We start from the raw sequence: 19,595 nt of genomic DNA, 5'->3' as shown, positions 1-19,595 counted from the left end.
TGGAGATTGTATGGCTGTGTGCTCGATTTCATACACTTGTCAGCAACGGATGTGGCTGAAATAGCTGAATCCCCTCATTTGAAGGGGTGTCCAAATGCTTTTGTATATATAGTGTACCTTCGTTTGGATGTAGTGCATAATTCTGTCTTGTCATTCTTCAGCACCTTTGTAGACTGAAACAGTAGACTGATAAGAAATCTTTGATTCGGTGGACTGCTGCTGTAAAGGATACATACCATTTTAAGATTATAATTATAATGGATCAATAACTATATAATGGCTCTCCCTGTTCTTAATTCACAATTGGTGATTACATAATTATGCATCATTCGCTTCCCCTCTCACCATCATACTTTACTTAATTTAATTCCTCTGTTGTTATATGTGTGAAAATAGTTTCGGTATAGTTAAGTTTCAAGGCAATTATCAGGGTGATTATTAGCTGGACACTGAACTTTGAACTGTCAGAAGAAGTATTGGACCCAACCCTATTCGGAAAAGGAGGGCAACAGGGGAAAACGATTCCAAAAAATGACATGCCCTGCTAAAACTAGTTATAACTCCAGGTCTGTTGGAAAATGTAAGATTCAAACACCAACAGTATGTTATATAGTCTTGTTAAATCGACAAAATGACTGCTTTAGTGGTTCTGGTGTTATGTGAAGTGTTTGTCAAAAGCAAGACACCAAGGGAAAATGGCAAAGCTTTTGATTGTGCAAAGGCAACAAAAGGAGAATATCATATTTCCAGGCCTAAAGGAGCTGTTTCTTACAAAGTGAGAACTACTGAATTAAATAGAGCACAATTTTTATAATATTGTATCTATATTGTGATAACACTGTGTGGGTTGTTCCCACACCATTGGATTGCATGGACCAACCTCAACATTCTTCATCTTCATAGAGGACACGATCGTATAAAGACTTTTGAAAGTGTGCTGCAGCAAGGACGGCTGTGTTGTGCATGTACGTACAATACATATTGTGCAATTACAGTATGAGTGTATTCATACGAGAACTGTGTTTATTTGTCACCGTCATTATATTACCGAACTAAACTGAACAAAAATATAAACTCAACTTGTAAAGTGTTGGTCCCTGAAATAAAAAATCCCAGAAGTTTTCCATACGCACCAAAAGCTGATTTCTCTCAACTTTTGTTCACAAATTAGTTAACATCCCTGTCAGTGAGCACCTCTCCTTTGCCAAGATAATTAATCCACCTGACAGGTGTGGCATTTCAAGAAGCTGATTATTAAACAGCATGATCATTACACAGGTGCACCAACCTCAGAACCACGTATAACCACTACAGCCCAGGACCTCCACATCCGGCTTCTTCACATGCGGGATCGTCAGAGGAGAGGGGGGGCATGCTGGGAAGTATTTCTGTCTGAATAATGGCATTTTTGGGGGAGGAAATGATTCTGATTGGTTGGGCCTGGCTCCCCAGTGGGTGGGCCTATGCCCTCCCAGTCCCACCCATGGCTGCACCCCTGCTAGTCATGTGAAATCCATGAATTATGCCCGAATGAATTTATTTCAATTGACTGATTTCCTTCTATGAACTGTAACTCAGTAAAATATTTGAAATTGTTGCATGTTGCATTTTTGTTCAGTATAGTATAATGGCAGATTCAGATTGTAGCAACCCGAAATCAGTCATTTTTTATGGAAGGAGGCAAGAGACATTTGATTGTTGGCAACTACAGATGATGTATATGTATATAAACACTAAATTACTAAGAGGGTGCACTATTTCTAAGGCACTGTGTCACCTTCTTCATACTCCTACACCATTGTTTAGAAGGTTATGGAAGATATAGAATGCATTTATTAATTGCTACATTTTTATACAGTGGGTTGTGAAGGTATTCACCCCTCTTGGCATTTTTCCTATTTTGTTGCATTTCAACCTGGAATTGCTGGCAACATTTATTGACCACAACAACATAACTAATGAACACAAAGACATATTCTGACCACAAAACTACTGACCATGCAACTGCTGATCATCACAACCACCCAACTTCTGACCACATGGAGATGAACAAAACCACAAAACTACTGACAACAACGACATAACTATAAATAGTGACCACAGCCACCAAACTTCTGACCATAACCACATAACGACTGACCACAACCACACAACTACTGAAAACCACCACACAACTTCTAACCACAACCACATCGCTACAGTGGCTTGCAAAATAATTCACTCCAATTGGCATTTTTCTTATTTTGTTGCCTTACAATCTGAAATAAAAAAGGATATTCCGGGGGTTTGAATCATTTGAATTACACAACATGCCTACCACTTTGAAGATGCAAAATATTTTTTTATTGTGAAACAAACAACAAATTAGACAACAAAACTGAAAACTTGAGCGTGCATAACTATTCAGCCCCCCAAAGTCAAGACTTTTTAGCGCCACCTTTTGCTGCGATTACAGCTGTCAGTCGCTTGGGGTATGTCTCTATCGGTTTTGCACATCGAGAGACTGAATTTTTTTCTCATTCCTCCTTGCAAAACAGCTCGAGCTCAGTGAGGTTGGATGGAGAGCATTTGTGAACAGCAGTTTTCAGTTCTTTCCACAGATTCTCGATTGGATTCAGGTTTGGACTTTGACTTGGCCATTCTAACACCTGGATATGTTTATTGTTTAACCATTCCATTGTAGATTTTGCTTTATGTTTTGGATTATTGTCTTGTTGGAAGACAAATCTCCGTCCCAGTCTCAGGTTTTTTGCAGACTCCATCAGGTTCTCTTCCAGAATGGTCCTGTATTTGGCTCCATCCATCTTCCCATCAATTTTAACCATCTTCCCTGTCCCTGCTGAAGAAAAGCAGGCCCAAACCATGATGCTGCCACCACCATGTTTGACAGTGGGGATGATGGGTTCAGGGTGATGAGCTGTGTTGCTTTTACTCCAAACATAACGTTTTGCATTGTTGCCAAAAAGTTCAATTTTGGTTTCATCTGACCAGAGCACCTTCTTCCACATGTTTGGTGTGTCTCCCAGGTGGCTTGTGGCAACCTTTAAACAACACTTTTTATGGATATCTTTAAGCAATGGCTTTCTTCTTGCCACTCTTCCATAAAGGCCAGATTTGTGCAACATACGACTGATTGTTGTCCTATGGACAGAATCTCCCACCTCAGCTGTAGATCTCTGCAGTTCATCCAGAGTGATCATGGGCCTCTTGGCTGCATCTCTGATCAGTCTTCTCCTTGTATGAGCTGAAAGTTTAGAGGCACGGCCAGGTCTTGGTAGATTTGCAGTGGTCTGATACTCCTTCCCTTTCATTATTATCGCTTGCACAGTGCTCCTTGGGATGTTTAAAGCTTGGGAAATCTTTTTGTTTCCAAATCTGGATTTAAACTTCTTCACAACAGTTTCTCGGACCTGCCTGGTGTGTTCCTTGTTCTTCATGATGCTCTCGGCGCTTTTAACGGACCTCTGAGACTATCACAGTGCAGGTACATTTATACGGAGACTTGATTACACACAGGTGGATTGTATTTATCATCATTAGTAATTTAGGTCAACATTGGATCATTCAGAGGTCCTCACTGAACTTCTGGAGAGAGTTTGCTGCACTGAAAGTAAAGGGGCTGAATAATTTTGCACGCCCAATTTTTCAGTTTTTGATTTGTTAAAAAAGTTTGAAATATCCAATAAATGTCGTTCCACTTCATGATTGTGTCCCACTTGTTGTTGATTCTTCACAAAAGAATACAGTTATATATCTTTATGTTTGAAGCCTGAAATATGGCAAAAGGTCGCAAAGTTCAAGGGGGCCGAATACTTTCGCAAGGCACTGTACATGCAATTTTAACTTTGAAATATTACATTTAAAAAGGGATTGGATTTGGAACTGGGCAGGCTCTCGGGCATGAGCCAGGTGCCTCATTCAAAGCCCAGGGAGAGCAATGGGTAGGATTCTGTGTTTTCAAATGCAAAAGTGATTGCGTTTGATAAAAACGCTTAACCTGCCTTCCCAATTAAACTAGTTTGAAAATTCAAACATATATTTTATGGAAAACGGATTTATGTTTCTGTAATCGTGGACAAAAGTTTTGAGAATGACACAAATATTAATTTTCACAAAGTCTGCTGCCTCAGTTTGTATGATGGCAATTTGCATATACTCCAGAATGTTATGAAGAGTGATCAGATGAATTGCAATTAATTGCTCTTTGCCATGCATATGAACTGAATCCCCAAAAAACAGTTCCACTGCATTTAGGCCCTGCCACAAAACGACCAGCTGACATCATGTCAGTGATTCTCTCGTTAACACAGGCGTGAGTGTTGACGAGGACAAGGCTGAAGATCACTCTGTCATGCTGATTGAGTTCGAATAACAGACTGGAAGCTTCAAAAGGAGGGTGGAGCATGGAATCATTGTTCTTCATCTGTCAACCATGGTTACCTGCAAGGAAACACGTGCCGTCATTCATCATTGCTTTGCACAAAAAGAGCTTCAAAGGCTTAAGGATATTGCTGCCAGTAAGATTGCACCTAAATCAACCATTTATCGGATCATCAACAACTTCAAGGAGAGCGGTTCAATTGTTGTGAAGAAGGCTTCTGGGTGCCCAAGAAAGTCCAGCAAGCACCAGGACCATCACCTAAAGTTGATTCAGCTGCGGAATCGGGGGACACCACCAGTACAGAGCTTGCTCAGGAATGGCAGCAGGTAGGTGTGAGTGCATCTGCATGCACAGTGAGGCGAAGACTTTTGGAGGATGGCCTGGTGTCAAGAAGGGCAGCAAAGAAGCCACTTCTCTTCAGGAAAAACATCAGGGACAGACTGATATTCTGCAAAAGGTACAGGGATTGGACTGCTGAGGACTGGGGTAATGTCATTTTCTCTGATTAATCCCCTTTCCGAATGTTTGGGGCATTCGGAAAAAAGCTTGTCTGGGGAAGACAAGGTGAGTGCTACGATCAGTCCTGTGTCATGCCAACAGTAACGCATCCTGATACCATTCCTGTGTGGGGTTGCTTCTCAGCAAAGAACACAGCCATGAATAAAGAATGGTACCAACACATCCTCCGAGAGCAACTTCAACTAACCATCCTGGAACAGTTTGGTGACGAACAATGCCGTTTCCAGCATGATGGAGCACCTTCCCATAAGGAAAAAGTGATAACAAATTGTCTCAGAGAACAAAAAATCGATATTTTGGGTCCATGGCCAGGAATCTCCCCAGACCTTAATCCCATTGAGAACTTGTGGTCAAGCCTCAAGAGGCGGGTGGACAAACAAAACCCCACAAATTCTGACAAACTCCAAGCATTGATTATGCAAGAATGGGCTGCCGTCAGTCAGGATGTGGCCCAGAAGTTAGTTGACAGCATGCCAGGGCAGATTGCAGAGGTCTTGAAAAAGAAGGGTCAACACTGCAAATATTGACTATTTGCATCAACTTCATGTAATTGTCAATAATAGCCTTTGACACTTATGAAATACTTGTAAATATACTTCAGTATTCCATAGTACCATCTGACAAAAATATCTAAAGACACTGAGGCAGCAGACTTTGTGAAAATTAATATTTGTGCAATTCTCAAAACTTTTGGCCACGACTGTACTATGCACTATGCTGTCTTGTTGACAACATGACTGAGTGTTGCAGACTTCTGTTATGTTCACGTCACTGGCTATAAAGCGGTGCATCCTCATGCAAATTCCAGCAATGCAGCTTTTGATTACCCGGAGAGGAAATCTCAAGCTAGGCAGTAACACCAAAGCAGACAGTACAATATGAAGATGGGCAAAAGCTGCTTTGCCAATAGAAATCCCCGATCACACTTGTAGTCCATGCCATCGCAACGTTGGTTAGCTAAGCTCATGCGCAGAAATGCCATCTCGTGCCGTCAAATCAAAAGCACTCCTTTGATATAAAGTTGTTTTTAATCAAAATGAAAATGTGTCAGTTATTTAAGACATTGGCTCGAGTCTAGGTTGTGCCAAAAGTTGTGCCAAAAAACTAAAGGAATAATTTTTTGCCTCTCAAACCCCGTCCTGGACTGCTTTGCAAATGGCTCTGGGTTCAGAAACTCTGTGGTAACATGTTGCTGGATATGCGAAGACTGTCTCAACTTCCGCCGAAGTCGGCTCCTCTCCTTGTTCGGTCAGCGTTCAGTGATCGACGTCACCGGCTTTCTAGCCATCGCCGCTCCATTTTTCATGTCTATTTGTCTTGTCTTGTTCCATACACATCTGGTTTTGATTTTCCCAATCAATCTACTTGTATTTAATAACCCTCTGTTTCCCATCATGTATTTGTGTGTAATTGTTTCATGCTATTGTGGTGTTTTATTATGTGCTTTACTTTTGTTATGTTCTGTGTTTTGAGCGCATTTGATTTATGTAGTGCTCTAATTTTGGAGCGAAAATAAAAGTGCACCACTTAACATTCCTCTGCTCTCCTGCACCTGACTTCGCCTCTAGTACACCCCTTGTCAGAATTACACACTTCTAATGGAGTCAGCAGGAGCAGGTAGCAAGGTTTGAGGAGTCGAGGAGCGCGTCCAGGAACATTTGGCCATGTTACTTCATCTTAGTGCCATGATGGATCGCGTTGACCAGACCATGGACCACTGGGAGAGACAGGAAGTCTCTCCAGTGCCTCGACCAGCACAACCGGGGTTGTCTCCACCCGTCCCATCCGGAGAGAGTTCCAGTGGGATGCGTCTCTCCCTTCCCAGGGAGTATGATGGAATTGCAGCACAGTGCCAGGGATTCGTGTTACCACTGGACCTCTACCTGGCCACTGTGCACTCAGCTCCCTCGGGAAGGGAGAGAGTGGCCGCCCTCGTCTCCTGCCTCACAGGGAGAGCGCTGGAGTGGGAAAACGCTATGTGGAGAGAAGGAGACACGGTGTCAGACCACTTTGAGGAGTTCACCCGTCGCTTCTGCGCCGGCTGCGACCATCCACCCGAGGGCAAAGCGGTGGGGGAAAGGCTCTTCCATTTGAGGCAGGTGACGAGGAGCGTGGCAGGTGACTTCGCCCTGGAATTCCGGACCTTGGCCGCCGGAGCAGGCTGGAACGACAGGGCCCTCATTGACCACTATCGATGCAGCCTATGAGAGGAGGTCCGACGTGAGCTGTCCTTTGACCAAAGGTGGATTTGTCCATCCAGTTGGATAACCTGCTGGTCACCCACAGACGTCCAGAGGGAGCTCTGTCGGTTCCATCGTCCATCACCCCCGCTCCGGTGCCCATGGAGTTAGGAGGGGCTGCTCTTAGGGAGACTGGAGAAGGAGCCATCAAGTGAGCCATCTGTGGGCGCAGAGGACAAACTGCCGGTCGGTGCCATGTTGGTTCCTCTGGGAGTTGAGGCAACAGGCAGGGCACTCTGGGTTTGCAACCACACTCATCCATAGCCCTCTGTTGATCAACTGTTTGTGCTTGTTTGTTTCCCTCAGTTTTCCCCACATTCCCAGTATAAGGCGCTCGTTGATTCAGGCGCAGCTGGGAATTTTATCGACAAAGCATTAGCCAATCAGTTTAGGGATCCCCATTTTTCCTATAGTTAGACCCTTCCCGGTACACGCTCTTGATAGTCGACCATTAGGGTCCGGGCTAATCAGGGAGGCCACCATCTCCTTGGCCATGGTTATGCAGGGGATCATGAGGAGAGAATCAGTCTCTTCCTCATTGACTCTCCTCGGTTTCCTGTGGTACTAGGCCTTCCCTTGTTGGCTCTGCATAACTCCACTATTTCCTGGCAACAGAGGACTCTCACGGGGTGGTCGCGAGAGTGCTCAGAGAGGTGCGTAGTGGTTTCCGTTGCTGCTATCACAGTGGAAAGTCCAGACCAGGTCTCCACCGTGCACATCCCCCCAGAATATGCCGATTTGGCTCTCGCCTTCTGTTAAAAGACTCAATTACCGACTCATCGACGGGAGGATTGTGCGATACATCTCCTGGCAGAAGCTGCGCTTCCCAGGAGTCACATGTATCCCCTGTCGCAAGCGGAGATGGTGGCTATGGATACATATGTCTCTGAATCCCTGCGTCTGGGGTACATCCGGCCCTCTACTTCACCCGCCTCCTCAAGTTTATTTTATGTGAAGAAGAAGGATGGAGGTTTATGCCGGTGCATTGACTATGGAGGTCTCAATCAAATAACGGTGAGGTAGAGTTACCCGCTACCTCATATCACCACGGCGATTGAGTCAATGCATGGGGCGCACCTCTTCATGAAACTGGATCTCAGGAGTACTTATAACCTGGTGCATATCAGGGAGGGAGACAGCGTTCAGTACCACCACAGGGCATTATGAGTACCTCGTCATGCCGTACGGGTTGATGAATGCTCCATCAGTTTTCCAATCCTTTGTAGACAAGATTTTGGGTGTAGGGGTGTATATCGATGACATTCTGATTTACTCTGCTACACGCATCGAGCATGTGTCCTTGGTGCGCAAGGTACTTGGATGACTGTTGGAGCATGACCTGTATGTCAAGGCTGAGAAATGTCTGTTCTTTCAGCAGGCCGTCTCCTTCCTAGGGTATCGCATTTCCACATCAGCAGTGGAGATGGAGAGTAATTGGCCAACTCCCATCACGGCTTGGCCGACTCCCACCATGGTAAAGGAGGTGTAGCGATTTTTAGGGTTTGCCAATAACTACCGGAGATTTACCCGGGGTTTTGGCCAGGTTGCTGCACACATTACCTCACTGCTGAAGAGGGGTCCTGTAAGGTTGCTGTGGTCGGCTGAGACGGACAGGGCTTTTGGGCAGCTAAGAGCTCTGTTTACTTCGACTCCTGTGCTGGCCCATCCGGATCCCTCTTTGGCATTCATAGTGGAGGTGGAGTGTCCGAGGTTGGAATAGGAGCCATGCTCTCACAGCTCCACCCCTGTGCTTTCTTCTCGAAGAAGCTAAGCCCAACGGAGCATAACTATGATGTGGGGGACCGGGAGTTTGTTGGCTGTGGTTAAAGCGTTGAAGGCGTGGAGACATTGACTTGAGGGGGCAAAACACCCTTTCCTCATCTGGACTGACCACTGCAACCTGGAGTACATTCGGGCAGCGAGGAGACTGAATCCTCGTCAGGCAAGGTGGGCCATGTTCTTTACCCGTTTTGTGTTTACCCTATTCTACAGACCAGGTTCCCAGAATAAGAAGGCAGACCTACTGTCCCGGCTGTATGACACAGAGGAGTGGCTCATGGATCAAACTCCCATACTCCCGGCCTCCTGCCTGGTAGCGCCGGTCGTGTGGGAACTGGATGCGGACATTAAGCAGGCATTGCGTACAGAGCCCCCTCCCGTCCAGTGTCCCGTTGGGCGTATGTATGTTCCGTCTGCTGTCCGTGACCACTTTATCTATTGGGCCCACACGTCTCCCTCCTCTGCTCACTTTTTTAGGTTTCCAACTGTACTTGTGCAGTTAACAAACCATGATTCCATGTTTTAAAAAATCAACAAACTGCAGACAAAGTATATTATTTTGCATTAGCCTTTACCTACGGTTACTGTTGAGGATGTGTAGATTATTTCGATTAGACATACACTTTGAAACAAGAATGTTGTCTTTTGTCATATATAAGTACAGCATCAATGATCCATGGCTGGAGACCAACACTCTTCGCCATTATATAAACATAAGCTCAGTATATCCTCTTACATCAGGGCTGCACCTGTAGTTTACTATGCTATCCCATGATGATACAATTTTCCATTCGTTCCATACTCAGGCATACTCAGTGTGATCCTCACTCACTTGTTGCGCCGATAGAGAGCCATGCATGCCACTCCGAGAAAACAGATCCCTGAGGCAATGCTGAAGATGGACAGGACCTTTCTCTGGTAAGTCTCACGGCTTTCTGTGGAGACACAGGCAAATAAATATGATGTTAAAGCCACTCTCTGTATATACATGTAGAGTAAATTCTCTGCAGAGACACAGGCAAAATATTACTGTTAAAGCCACACTCGATATGCATGTAGAGACCTATCAAAGTGTGAGCCATCAACAGATAAGTTAAATGTAAAGAATCACACACCACACACAAATCCTTGCTAGTAACACACACAATAGTAATAATCAGTTTTGTGAAAACAAGAAAAAAACATTAAATCCACACTCTGTAAGATGTGCATATCAAATCAAATTGTATTTGTCACATGCACCGAATACAACAGGTGTCGACTTTACCGTGTAATGCATTTTTAAGAAAAATAAAAGTTAAGAAAAATGTTTACTTAATAAAACAAAGTTAAAAAATAAAAGAGCAACAATAAAATAACAATAATGAGGCTATATACAAGGGGTACCGGTACTTAGTCAATGTGCGGTGCTACAGGTTAGTCAAGGTAATTGAGGTAATATGTACATGAAGGTAGGGGTAAATTGATTATACATAGATAAGCTCCTATCAGTTCTACTGAGCACCAACTCGCCTTCCGAACATTCTATTCCCAGCTTATTGTTCAACTTCACAATGCCTGCTTCGCTATTATTGGCAATGAGACCTGCTCACGTTGTTTTATAGTCAAAATGTAAACAACAAAATGTGAACAACTAAAATAATATTGGAACTCTGTGGTCTTCCCATTGTTTCCTATAGGGGAAATATAGGCATGTCTGTCTATTTCGCCAAATAACTGGCAATGTGTATGTTTTGATTGTTTTCAAGGGTGTAACTGGTGTGAAATGGCTAGCTAGTTAGCGAGGTGCACGCTAATAGCGTTTTAATCGGTGATGTCAATCGCTCTGAGACCTTGAAATAGTTGTTGCTGCGGCTTTTATGGATCGATGGGTAAAGATGCTTCGAGGGTGGCTGTTGTCTATGTATGCATAGGGTCCCTGGTTCGAGCCCAGGAAGGGGCGAGGAGTGGGACGGAAGCAAAACTGTTACATGGGCACCTTTTCAAGTCTGGGCAGTGAGCTCGTTTGTCATCGATCGCTAGACCAGAAATAGTCAGAAGTTAAATAAATGTCCCCACTTTTTCATTACGCACCATCGAGGTGCGGATGTTTACTTTCTGCACAAGTTGTTTTTTTTCCAGTTTTATCCGTCGAACAGATTGTAGTGGTAAAATAGAAAGGGATACATTTTTTTATGGAATTCTAAGCATCACTCCAGTCAAAACAGGGTCTGTGAACGTTTGATTCCATTACTTTGCTATGGGCTCGCACTAGTGTTCCAGTGTAGCTAACGTTCTTAAGCCATTTTTCAGCCTTGGGGGTAATTTTAACTTGTTCTATTGTCCAGCCTATAGATAGCCAGAGGGAATTTAGGAAAACACCCAAATGTCCATTGAGAAAGCACAACAACTATAGCATTTAGTTACGCTAAGAATGACGAGAATAATCAAGTCAACAAACTTTGGGTAGTTAGGTAGTTAGCCTACAGTTAATATACTGGCAAGTTTTATGTATAACTACTAACATTAGGTAGCTAGCTAACATACTGGTAAATACTGCTGTAATGATATGCTATGTGGTTCGAAAGGACAGTGTAGCTAAGAAATTGTCAGCCAACATAATGTGTAAGGTAACTTATTTGAAAAGTCATTACTTTATTACATTGAATAGGTCGTTAGTGTCATGTTTTGTCATTGATTATCATGTCTTGTCCCTGTGCTTCCCCTTCTATTCGTTTCCCTCTGCTGGTCTTATTAGGTTCTTTCCCTCTTTCTATCCCTCTCTCTCCCCCTCCCTCTCTCACTCTCCCGCTCTCTCTTCTCTCTATCGTTCCGTTCCTGCTCCCAGCTGTTCCTATTCCCCTAATCAATCATTTAGTCTTCCCACACCTGTTCCCGATCCTTTTCCCTGATTAGAGTCCCTATTTCTCTCCTTGTTTTCCGTTCCTGCCCTGTCGGATCCTTGTCTAGAATTCACCGTGCTGTGTTTGTGTATCGCCCTGTCGTGTCGTGTTTCCCTCAGATGCTGCGTGGTGAGCAGGTGTCTGAGTCAGTTTGGTTCAAGTGCCTTCCCGAGGCAACCGGCTGTTCAAGATCGAGTCTCCAGTCGGTTCTCGTCATTTCGAGTGAAAGTTGTGTTTTTTGATTGTATTTTACTTTACTGGATTAAAGACTCTGTTTTCGCCAAGTCGCTTTTGGGTCCTCATTCACCTGCATGACAGTTAGGGCAAATCCGGTCTGTGTTAGGAGGGGGGGGGTTCACACCTTGCTCGGCTATTAGACTATTCTTTAGTAAAGGTTGAATAGTCTATTGTTCAGCTTTTAGCCCTCCTCCCCAACTTCCAACAAATTGCTGTTCCGATCTCTTTCCTTTCCCTCTTCCACGCATCATCATTCTGCTCCTGAGTGGCTCGCTTGTGGGCGTGCCGGCAGGATATGGCAGCATCTTCGGTTGTGCGTCAAGAATTCTGCATACCGTACCATGTTTGTATGAAGGTGTGGTTATTCACAGGCAAATTGCTATATGCTATGGAGGTAAATTTGTCTTTTTGACAAGAGCAAAACCTTTTTTATTTTCAATCAAAATGAATTGTTCTGAAAGCTACTTTGTTTTAGATACAAAGGAAGTCAAAGCGGACATCTACGAAGATGGCATCTCAGGTAAGCAGCACTGGGCTGTAATGACATATCTTAAAAGTGACATCTGCTGCTTTAGATTGAACCATCATATCTCAGTTATTGTTTTCACATCTATAAAAAATAAGATGTTTTCGTTACTTTCAGAGAGCGAGCTGACCAAGGGGTCGAAAATGTAGATATTTCCAGATGTTCACTGTCCGAGGAACAGGCAGTGGAAGTTTTATTGCTGGCCATAAACTGTTCTGTGTTCTTTTTCTCCGTCTCTGCCTGTCTTGTTGTACATAGAACCTGTATCATGCATTAATTTAAAAAACCTTAAGATGTCAGCTGCTAATTTTCAGATTTACACCCACATTACCACAGCCATTGTCACTGAAATATCTGTTGCTGCCAAGTCATGATTTCTCTGGGGGTTAGCCTTGCAATAACCAACTGGTGAGACACATAGCCCTTTATATTTAGATGTTTCAGGTACACTCCGATAGGTGCCTGCATCACATACAGTATCTCTCTATTGACATTATCTTCTATTGTTTGTCCTCATGTGTCTGTTTTTCAGCATAAAGTACTCTATAGCCCCTTAGTGTGGACACCAGGTGAGACCACACACACACAATAACAGTCTCTCTTCTTCACTTCTTCCCTCTCCCCCTTCTCCCTAAATCCTCTAGGTTATATCAGCTGTCTTGGTGAACCACTCCCGCATCTGAACTGGCTGACACGAAGCGCACAGCATGATCATAGGTGAGATGTCACATGGTCGGGTCAACAGGAAGTATTATTAAAGAGATGCTTTACATTGAAATACAGACAGAGATGTAGGAGTCCCAGAGTTAATGATCGAAGGTCAGTTTTGCATTTCACCTCCTGATTTAAGATGACTGACCGTGTTAGAATAAAAAAAACAAGGCTTAATCATGCTCTCTCTCTATCCATCTGTGTCTCATCTGCAGGTATGTTTTGATGTGAGAGGGGAAGCCAGTCCCGTCATTGTCACCTCACCCGCTCTTAAGATAACCTTCGGACCAACTGGGGGCAAAAGGCTGGTTAGGAGACACCACAATTGTGATGAACTGAGAGAATATTAGGGTAGCACTGTAATTCATGAATCATACGTTGTCTGCCGCTGTTCTTACCTCTTTGCCTTTCTGCCTTCCACACCTCTCTCCACACCACGTCTTTCTTTTTTGTTTTATAATGCACACCATAAGTGCATTGAAGTACAGATTGAACTTGTATGTATAATATTACAATTATCATAATTATAATGCATTTATGTATTTATACCACCTGGATAATTAACTTCTTTCAATAAAGCGTTTCACATTCTCCACTGGTTAAAATTAAGTATCTCATTGAAATCCTAACCTGTGTCCTCAGATTAATGCAGATGAAGGGAGTTAGATGTGCATCGTTTTTTTCTTTTGTATATATGAATGACAAATCACTCATGTTTCTAGTCTTTTGCATAGTTACAATGTGTAATCATTGATGTCCCAGGATCAGGAGTGGCAAACACTGTTGAAGTGTATAATTTGAATACATACATGCAGACACAGCATCATTCAAATAATGGAGTTTGATATGACTGAAAAAGTATATCTCAGAGATTCATACCTGAACTGCACCTTTATTTGCAAGGAAGAATACATGATGAGTGAAAATATTCAATGTGCAGGCTACAATGTGGGAAACGTATGTGTGGAAATAACTACAGTACATTATTATATTCTACTCTATCCATAGGCTTCATTAATGCCATTCAGACTTGAAGTTGATACAACCACTATGATAGCTGAGGTTCATAGATTGGAATGAATATTAGTTCAGAACCTAACGTTTTAGTGTCCATACACAGATCGGCTACATACTGTAACTAGCTACACATCCCACAGGATTCCCTAAAACACTAAACAACACGAATTACAAATTCCTTCTCCTGGCTAATGTTGTCAGATAACTTGCTAAATAGCGATTTTCGTAAATTAACTTTATGAATAAAAACATCTGCAGAAATGTTTGTCTCTACATTAACTAACATATTCCCCTCAATTGTAAACATTTTGCTTGACTCTTTATGACGTTATTACATCTGATTCCACCGTAATGTTTGTCAGACATCTTTTTTGAAGAAAGCCACAAGGCAAGGGAGGCTCGCGTCAATATTCGTCATTGAAACCACTCTATATGATTGGTCATATAAAAACTTTGGGACCCAAATTCATAATGAGTGCTCCAACTCCCCCTTGTGGTGGTCTGGGGCAATGAAGCCGTGACGCTAGGGACTTCTAAGTGGTGCAAGCTCGCAACTTTTAAAGGAGGAACCACTGTATACACCTGTTCTGAAAGGCCACTAATACCACTAAGCAAGGGGCACCACCAAGCAAGCAGCACCATGAAGACCAAGGAGCTCTCCAAACAGGTCGTTGTGGAGAATTAAAGATCAAGGTTGGGTTATAAAATAAATATACAAGCCTTTCAACATCCCACGGAGCACTAAATCCATTATTAAAAAACGGAAAGAAAATGGCACCACAACAAACCTGCCAAGAGAGGGCCACCCACCAAAACTCACAAACCAGGCAAGGAGGGTATTAATCAGAGAAGGAAACAAAGAGACCAAAGATGACCCTTAAGGGTCTGCAAAGCTCCACATCAGAGATTGGAGTATCTGTCCATAGGACCACTTTAAGCCATACACTCCACAGAGCTGGGCTTTACAGAAGAGCGGCCAGAAAAAAGCCATTGCTTAAATCCAAACAGTTTTTTTAGCAGATTAGTAAGAATGGCTCAAAAATTCACTTTTTTCCCTTTATTTAGATTACAACCTCAACTTTTTTGTTATTTGAAAATGAAATGATCTCCATAATATCACAATTTTTAAAACAAGCCATAGAAAGTTTGTTGCAATTACAGTTTAATCCACCAGAAAAGAGAGAACAAATATTACAACAAATACTATGGTTAAACAAATGTACTAATTTAAAAAATAATTTCATTTATAAATAATTTATCAGAAATACAGTGTAGACATTGTTAATGTTGTAAATGACTATTGTAGCTGGAAATGGCAGATATTTTATGGAATATCTACGTAGGCGTACAGAGCCCCGTACGCAGGCGTATTATCAGCAACCATCACTCCTGTGTCCCAATGGCACGTTGTGTTAGCTAATCCAACTTGATCATTTTAAAAGGCTAATTGATAATTAGAAAACCCTTTTGCAATTATGTTAGCTCAGCTGAAAACTGTTGTCGTGATTAAAGAAGCAATAAAACTGGCCTTCTTTAGACTAGATGAGTATCTGGAGCTTCAGCATTTGTGGGTTCAATTACAGACTCAATACTGCCCCCAGCATGAGAAGTTTTTAAGTATAGATTTTGTATGACTGAAACCTTTAGTTAATTGTCAGGTGATGGCTTAGGTCATTAGCTAACTGCATTATCTTCAACATAGTAATGTTGAGTAGTTTGGATGACCCAACTGCTGGTTTGCAGGCATTGGGTCACCTAGTTGGGTTACTGACATCACAAAAAGCCACATTTTAATACACCAATGGTAACTTCTTATTCTCTTACCTAATTTAAATACATTTTGGCCTTTTAACCAACATCACCGGAGGTGTGTTTGCAGAGGGGAATAGTTTACATAGCTGGTTTACATAGGTAGCTAGTCTACTGGTGCCAACATTTTACTGCATCTTGTCAGAAAATCTAATTAGAGGTTTCCCCTATTCATCTAAGGCAAAGAATCATATACAGTAGGTTTCCGCTTTCATCTGTCTGGTGTTAGCTACAATATAAAAACAATCTTGTTGTTTTTACAGTAACTTACTGGCAGCCAGTTACCTGTAAATTACTGTAAAAAATAGAACAGTATGTTACCGTACCATCTTTTATGGTATCTAATACTGTAACTGTAATCTGTTTTCAAAACCAATAATGCTACTGTACTCGTTTTACATTAACATACTCTTACTGTAAAGCCTTTTTTGCATATTTCCAAGAGTGCCATATCTTTCAAATTAATTGTAGAATTACTACACATGCATCTGTTAGTGACAGAGACATGGTTGTTGCATTCATCCATGTTCAGTCTTGTGGTATTCCCCAAGTGAAGTCCTAAGTGAATATGTCATCATTAATACATATTAATACAATATGTATTTCATAAAGCCTTATTTTGGCAGCAGGTAGCCTAGTGGTTAGAGCATTGGGGCAGTTACCGAAAGGTTGCTAGATCAAATTTGACAAGGTAAAAATCTGTGTAAGTGTCACGTTCTGACCTTTATTTCCTGTGTTTTGTATTTAGTTAGTATGGTCAGGGCGTGAGTTGGGTGGGCAGTCTATGTTTGTTTTTCTATGTTTTGGATATTTCTATGTTTCAGCCTAGTATGGTTCTCAATCAGAGGCAGGTGTCATTAGTTGTCTCTGATTGAGAATCATACTTAGGTAGCCTGGGTTTCACTGTGTGTTGGTGGGTGATTGTTTCTGTCTCTGTGATTGCACCAGATAGGACTGTTTTGAGTTTTCACATTTATTGTTTTTTTGTAGTCAGTTGTTCATGTGTACCTTAACGTATTAAAAAGAACCATGGACACTTACCACGCCGCGTATTGGTCCTCTGATCCGTTTCGCCTCTCCTCTTCGGAAGAAGAGGAAATTCATTACAGAATCACCCAACCAAATTGGACCAAGCGGCGTGGTAAAGGACAGCGACGACAGCAGCAGCAGCATCAACAACAGAGGCCAGCATCACAGGACTCCTGGACATGGGAGGAGATACTGAACGGAGAGGGATCCTGGGCACAGGCTGGGGAAAATCGCCGCCCCAAAGCAGAGCTGGAGGCAGTGAGAGCTGAGCGGCGGCAATATGAGGAGCCAGCACGGCAGTGCGACAGGTACGAGAGGCAGCCCCCCCCAAATTTTTTTGGGGGGGGGCACACGAGGTGTGGTACTAAGCCAGGTAGCAGACCTGAGCTCACGCCTCGTGCTTATTATAAGCAGCGCATTACTGGTCAGGCACCGTGTTATGCGGTTAAGCGCACGGTGTCGCCAGTGCGTGTCCATAGCCCGGTGCGCTATAGGGCAGCCCCCCGAAAGTGCCATGCGAGTGTGGGTATTGAGCCAGGGCGTATGGTGCCTGCTCAGCGGGTCTGGTCGCCGGTACGCAGTTTTGGTCCAGGTTATCCTGCGCCGGCTCTGCGTGCTGTGTCTCTGGGGCGCTGGGAGGGTGCAGTGCATCCTCTGCCTGCGCTCCGCTCGTGCCGGGCTACTGTGGGAGTGGAGCTTAAGGGAGAGGTGCGTGTAGTAAGCACTAGATCTCCCGTGCTTACCCACAGCCCGGTTCAACCTGTGTCTGCACTCTGGAGGGTCCGGGCTAGAGTAGTTGTCCAGCCTGGGGAAGTGGTGCCAAGGTTGCGCACCAGAGCTCCAGTGCTCCCCCACAGCCCGGTCTTTCAGGCTCCTCCTAACACCAAGCCTCCTGAAGGTCTCCCCAGCCTGGTGGTTCCTGTGGCAGCCCCACGCACCAGGCTGTCTCTCTGTCTCCTCCCTGCAGGTGCTCCCGCCTGTCCGGCGCCACTGCCGGAGCGTCTCGCCTGTCCGGCGCCGCGGCCGGAGCATCCCGCCTGTCCGGCGCCGCTGCCGGAGCGTCCCGCCTGTCCGGCGCCGCTGTCTCCTGTGGCAGCTCCACGCACCAGGCTGTCTCTCTGTCTCCTCCCTGCAGGTGCTCCCGCCTGTCCGGCGCCGCTGCCGGAGCGTCCCGCCTGTCCGGCGCCGCTGCCGGAGCCCCTCAGCCCAGGGGCGCCGGAGCCCCTCAGCCCAGGGGCGCCAGAGCCCCTGCCCCTCTGTCCCGAGCTCCTGCCCCTCTGTCCCGAGCTGCCCCTCTGTCCAGTGGGGTCATTGAGAGGGGTTGCCATGGTGAGAAAGCCATGGAGGCGGACAATAAGGCGGACTAAGACAATGGTGAAGTGGGGTCCGCGTCCCGCGCCAGAACCGCCACCGCGGACAGACGCCCACCCAGACCCTCCCCTATAGGTCAAGGTTTTGCGGCCGGAGTCCGCACCTTTGGGGGTACTGTCACGTTCTGACCTTTATTTCCTGTGTTTTGTATTTAGTTAGTATGGTCAGGGCGTGAGTTGGGTGGGCAGTCTATGTTTGTTTTTCTATGTTTTGGGTATTTCTATGTTTTGGGTATTTCTATGTTTCAGCCTAGTATGGTTCTCAGAGGCAGGTGTCATTAGTTGTCTCTGGTTGAGAATCATACTTAGGTAGCCTGGGTTTCACTGTGTGTTGGTGGGTGATTGTTTCTGTCTCTGTGATTGCACCAGATGGGACTGTTTTGAGTTTTCACATTTATTGTTTTTTGTAGTCAGTTGTTCATGTGTACCTTAACGTATTAAAAAGCACAATGGACACTTACCACGCCGCGTATTGGTCCTCTGATCCGTTTTGCCTCTCCTCTTCGGAAGAAGAGGAGGAAATTCATTACAGTAAGGATCTGGGTGTATCATTCTGTCTCTGAATAAAGCAGTGAACCCACTGGTCCCCGGTAGGCTGTCATTCTAAATAAGAATTTGTTCTTAACTGACTTGCCTAGTAAAACAAAACACTTTTGACTCTTACACAATTGCCTGAAACTCATGGTTTACAGGCCAATAATTAACAGGCCTTGGTTTGATGGCAGACATGTTATTTGTCCTGTTGTGGAACAATGAGTACATTCTGAAATCACACGCATACAAAAAATACATACAGTTATGACATTTATAATAACAATTGTACTGTGCAGCCATCGACCTGGCCAAGGCTTTCGACTCTGTCAATCACCATATTCTTATCGGCAGACTCAGTAGCCTCGGTTTTTCTAATGACTGCCTTGCCTGGTTCATCAACTACTTTGCAGACAAGAGTTCAGTGTGTCAAATCGGAGGGTCTGCTGTCCGGTCCTCTGGCGGTCTCTATGAGGGTGCCACAGGGACCAATTCTCGGGCCGACTCTTTTCTCTGTATATATCAATGATGTTGCTCTTGCTGAGGGCGATTCCCTGATCCACC

At 44.1% G+C, this 19,595-nt stretch overlaps 1 protein-coding gene across 1 annotated transcript in view; it reads right to left on the bottom strand.

Annotated features, from left to right (window-relative positions):
• The window catches only part of LOC124039937 (pro-neuregulin-3, membrane-bound isoform-like), a 277,071-nt gene that overhangs the window by 66,214 nt on the left and 191,262 nt on the right, over positions 1-19,595 (bottom strand). The window contains exon 5 of the mRNA XM_046356508.1: positions 9,752-9,854. Within this exon, the coding sequence (XP_046212464.1) occupies positions 9,752-9,854 (103 nt within the window). The remainder of the gene's footprint in view (positions 1-9,751; positions 9,855-19,595) is intronic.

The sequence above is a fragment of the Oncorhynchus gorbuscha genome, linkage group LG07 (assembly GCF_021184085.1).
Source record: "Oncorhynchus gorbuscha isolate QuinsamMale2020 ecotype Even-year linkage group LG07, OgorEven_v1.0, whole genome shotgun sequence".
Taxonomy (NCBI): Eukaryota; Metazoa; Chordata; class Actinopteri; order Salmoniformes; family Salmonidae; genus Oncorhynchus; species Oncorhynchus gorbuscha.
This window is presented reverse-complemented; position numbering and strand designations above follow the sequence as displayed.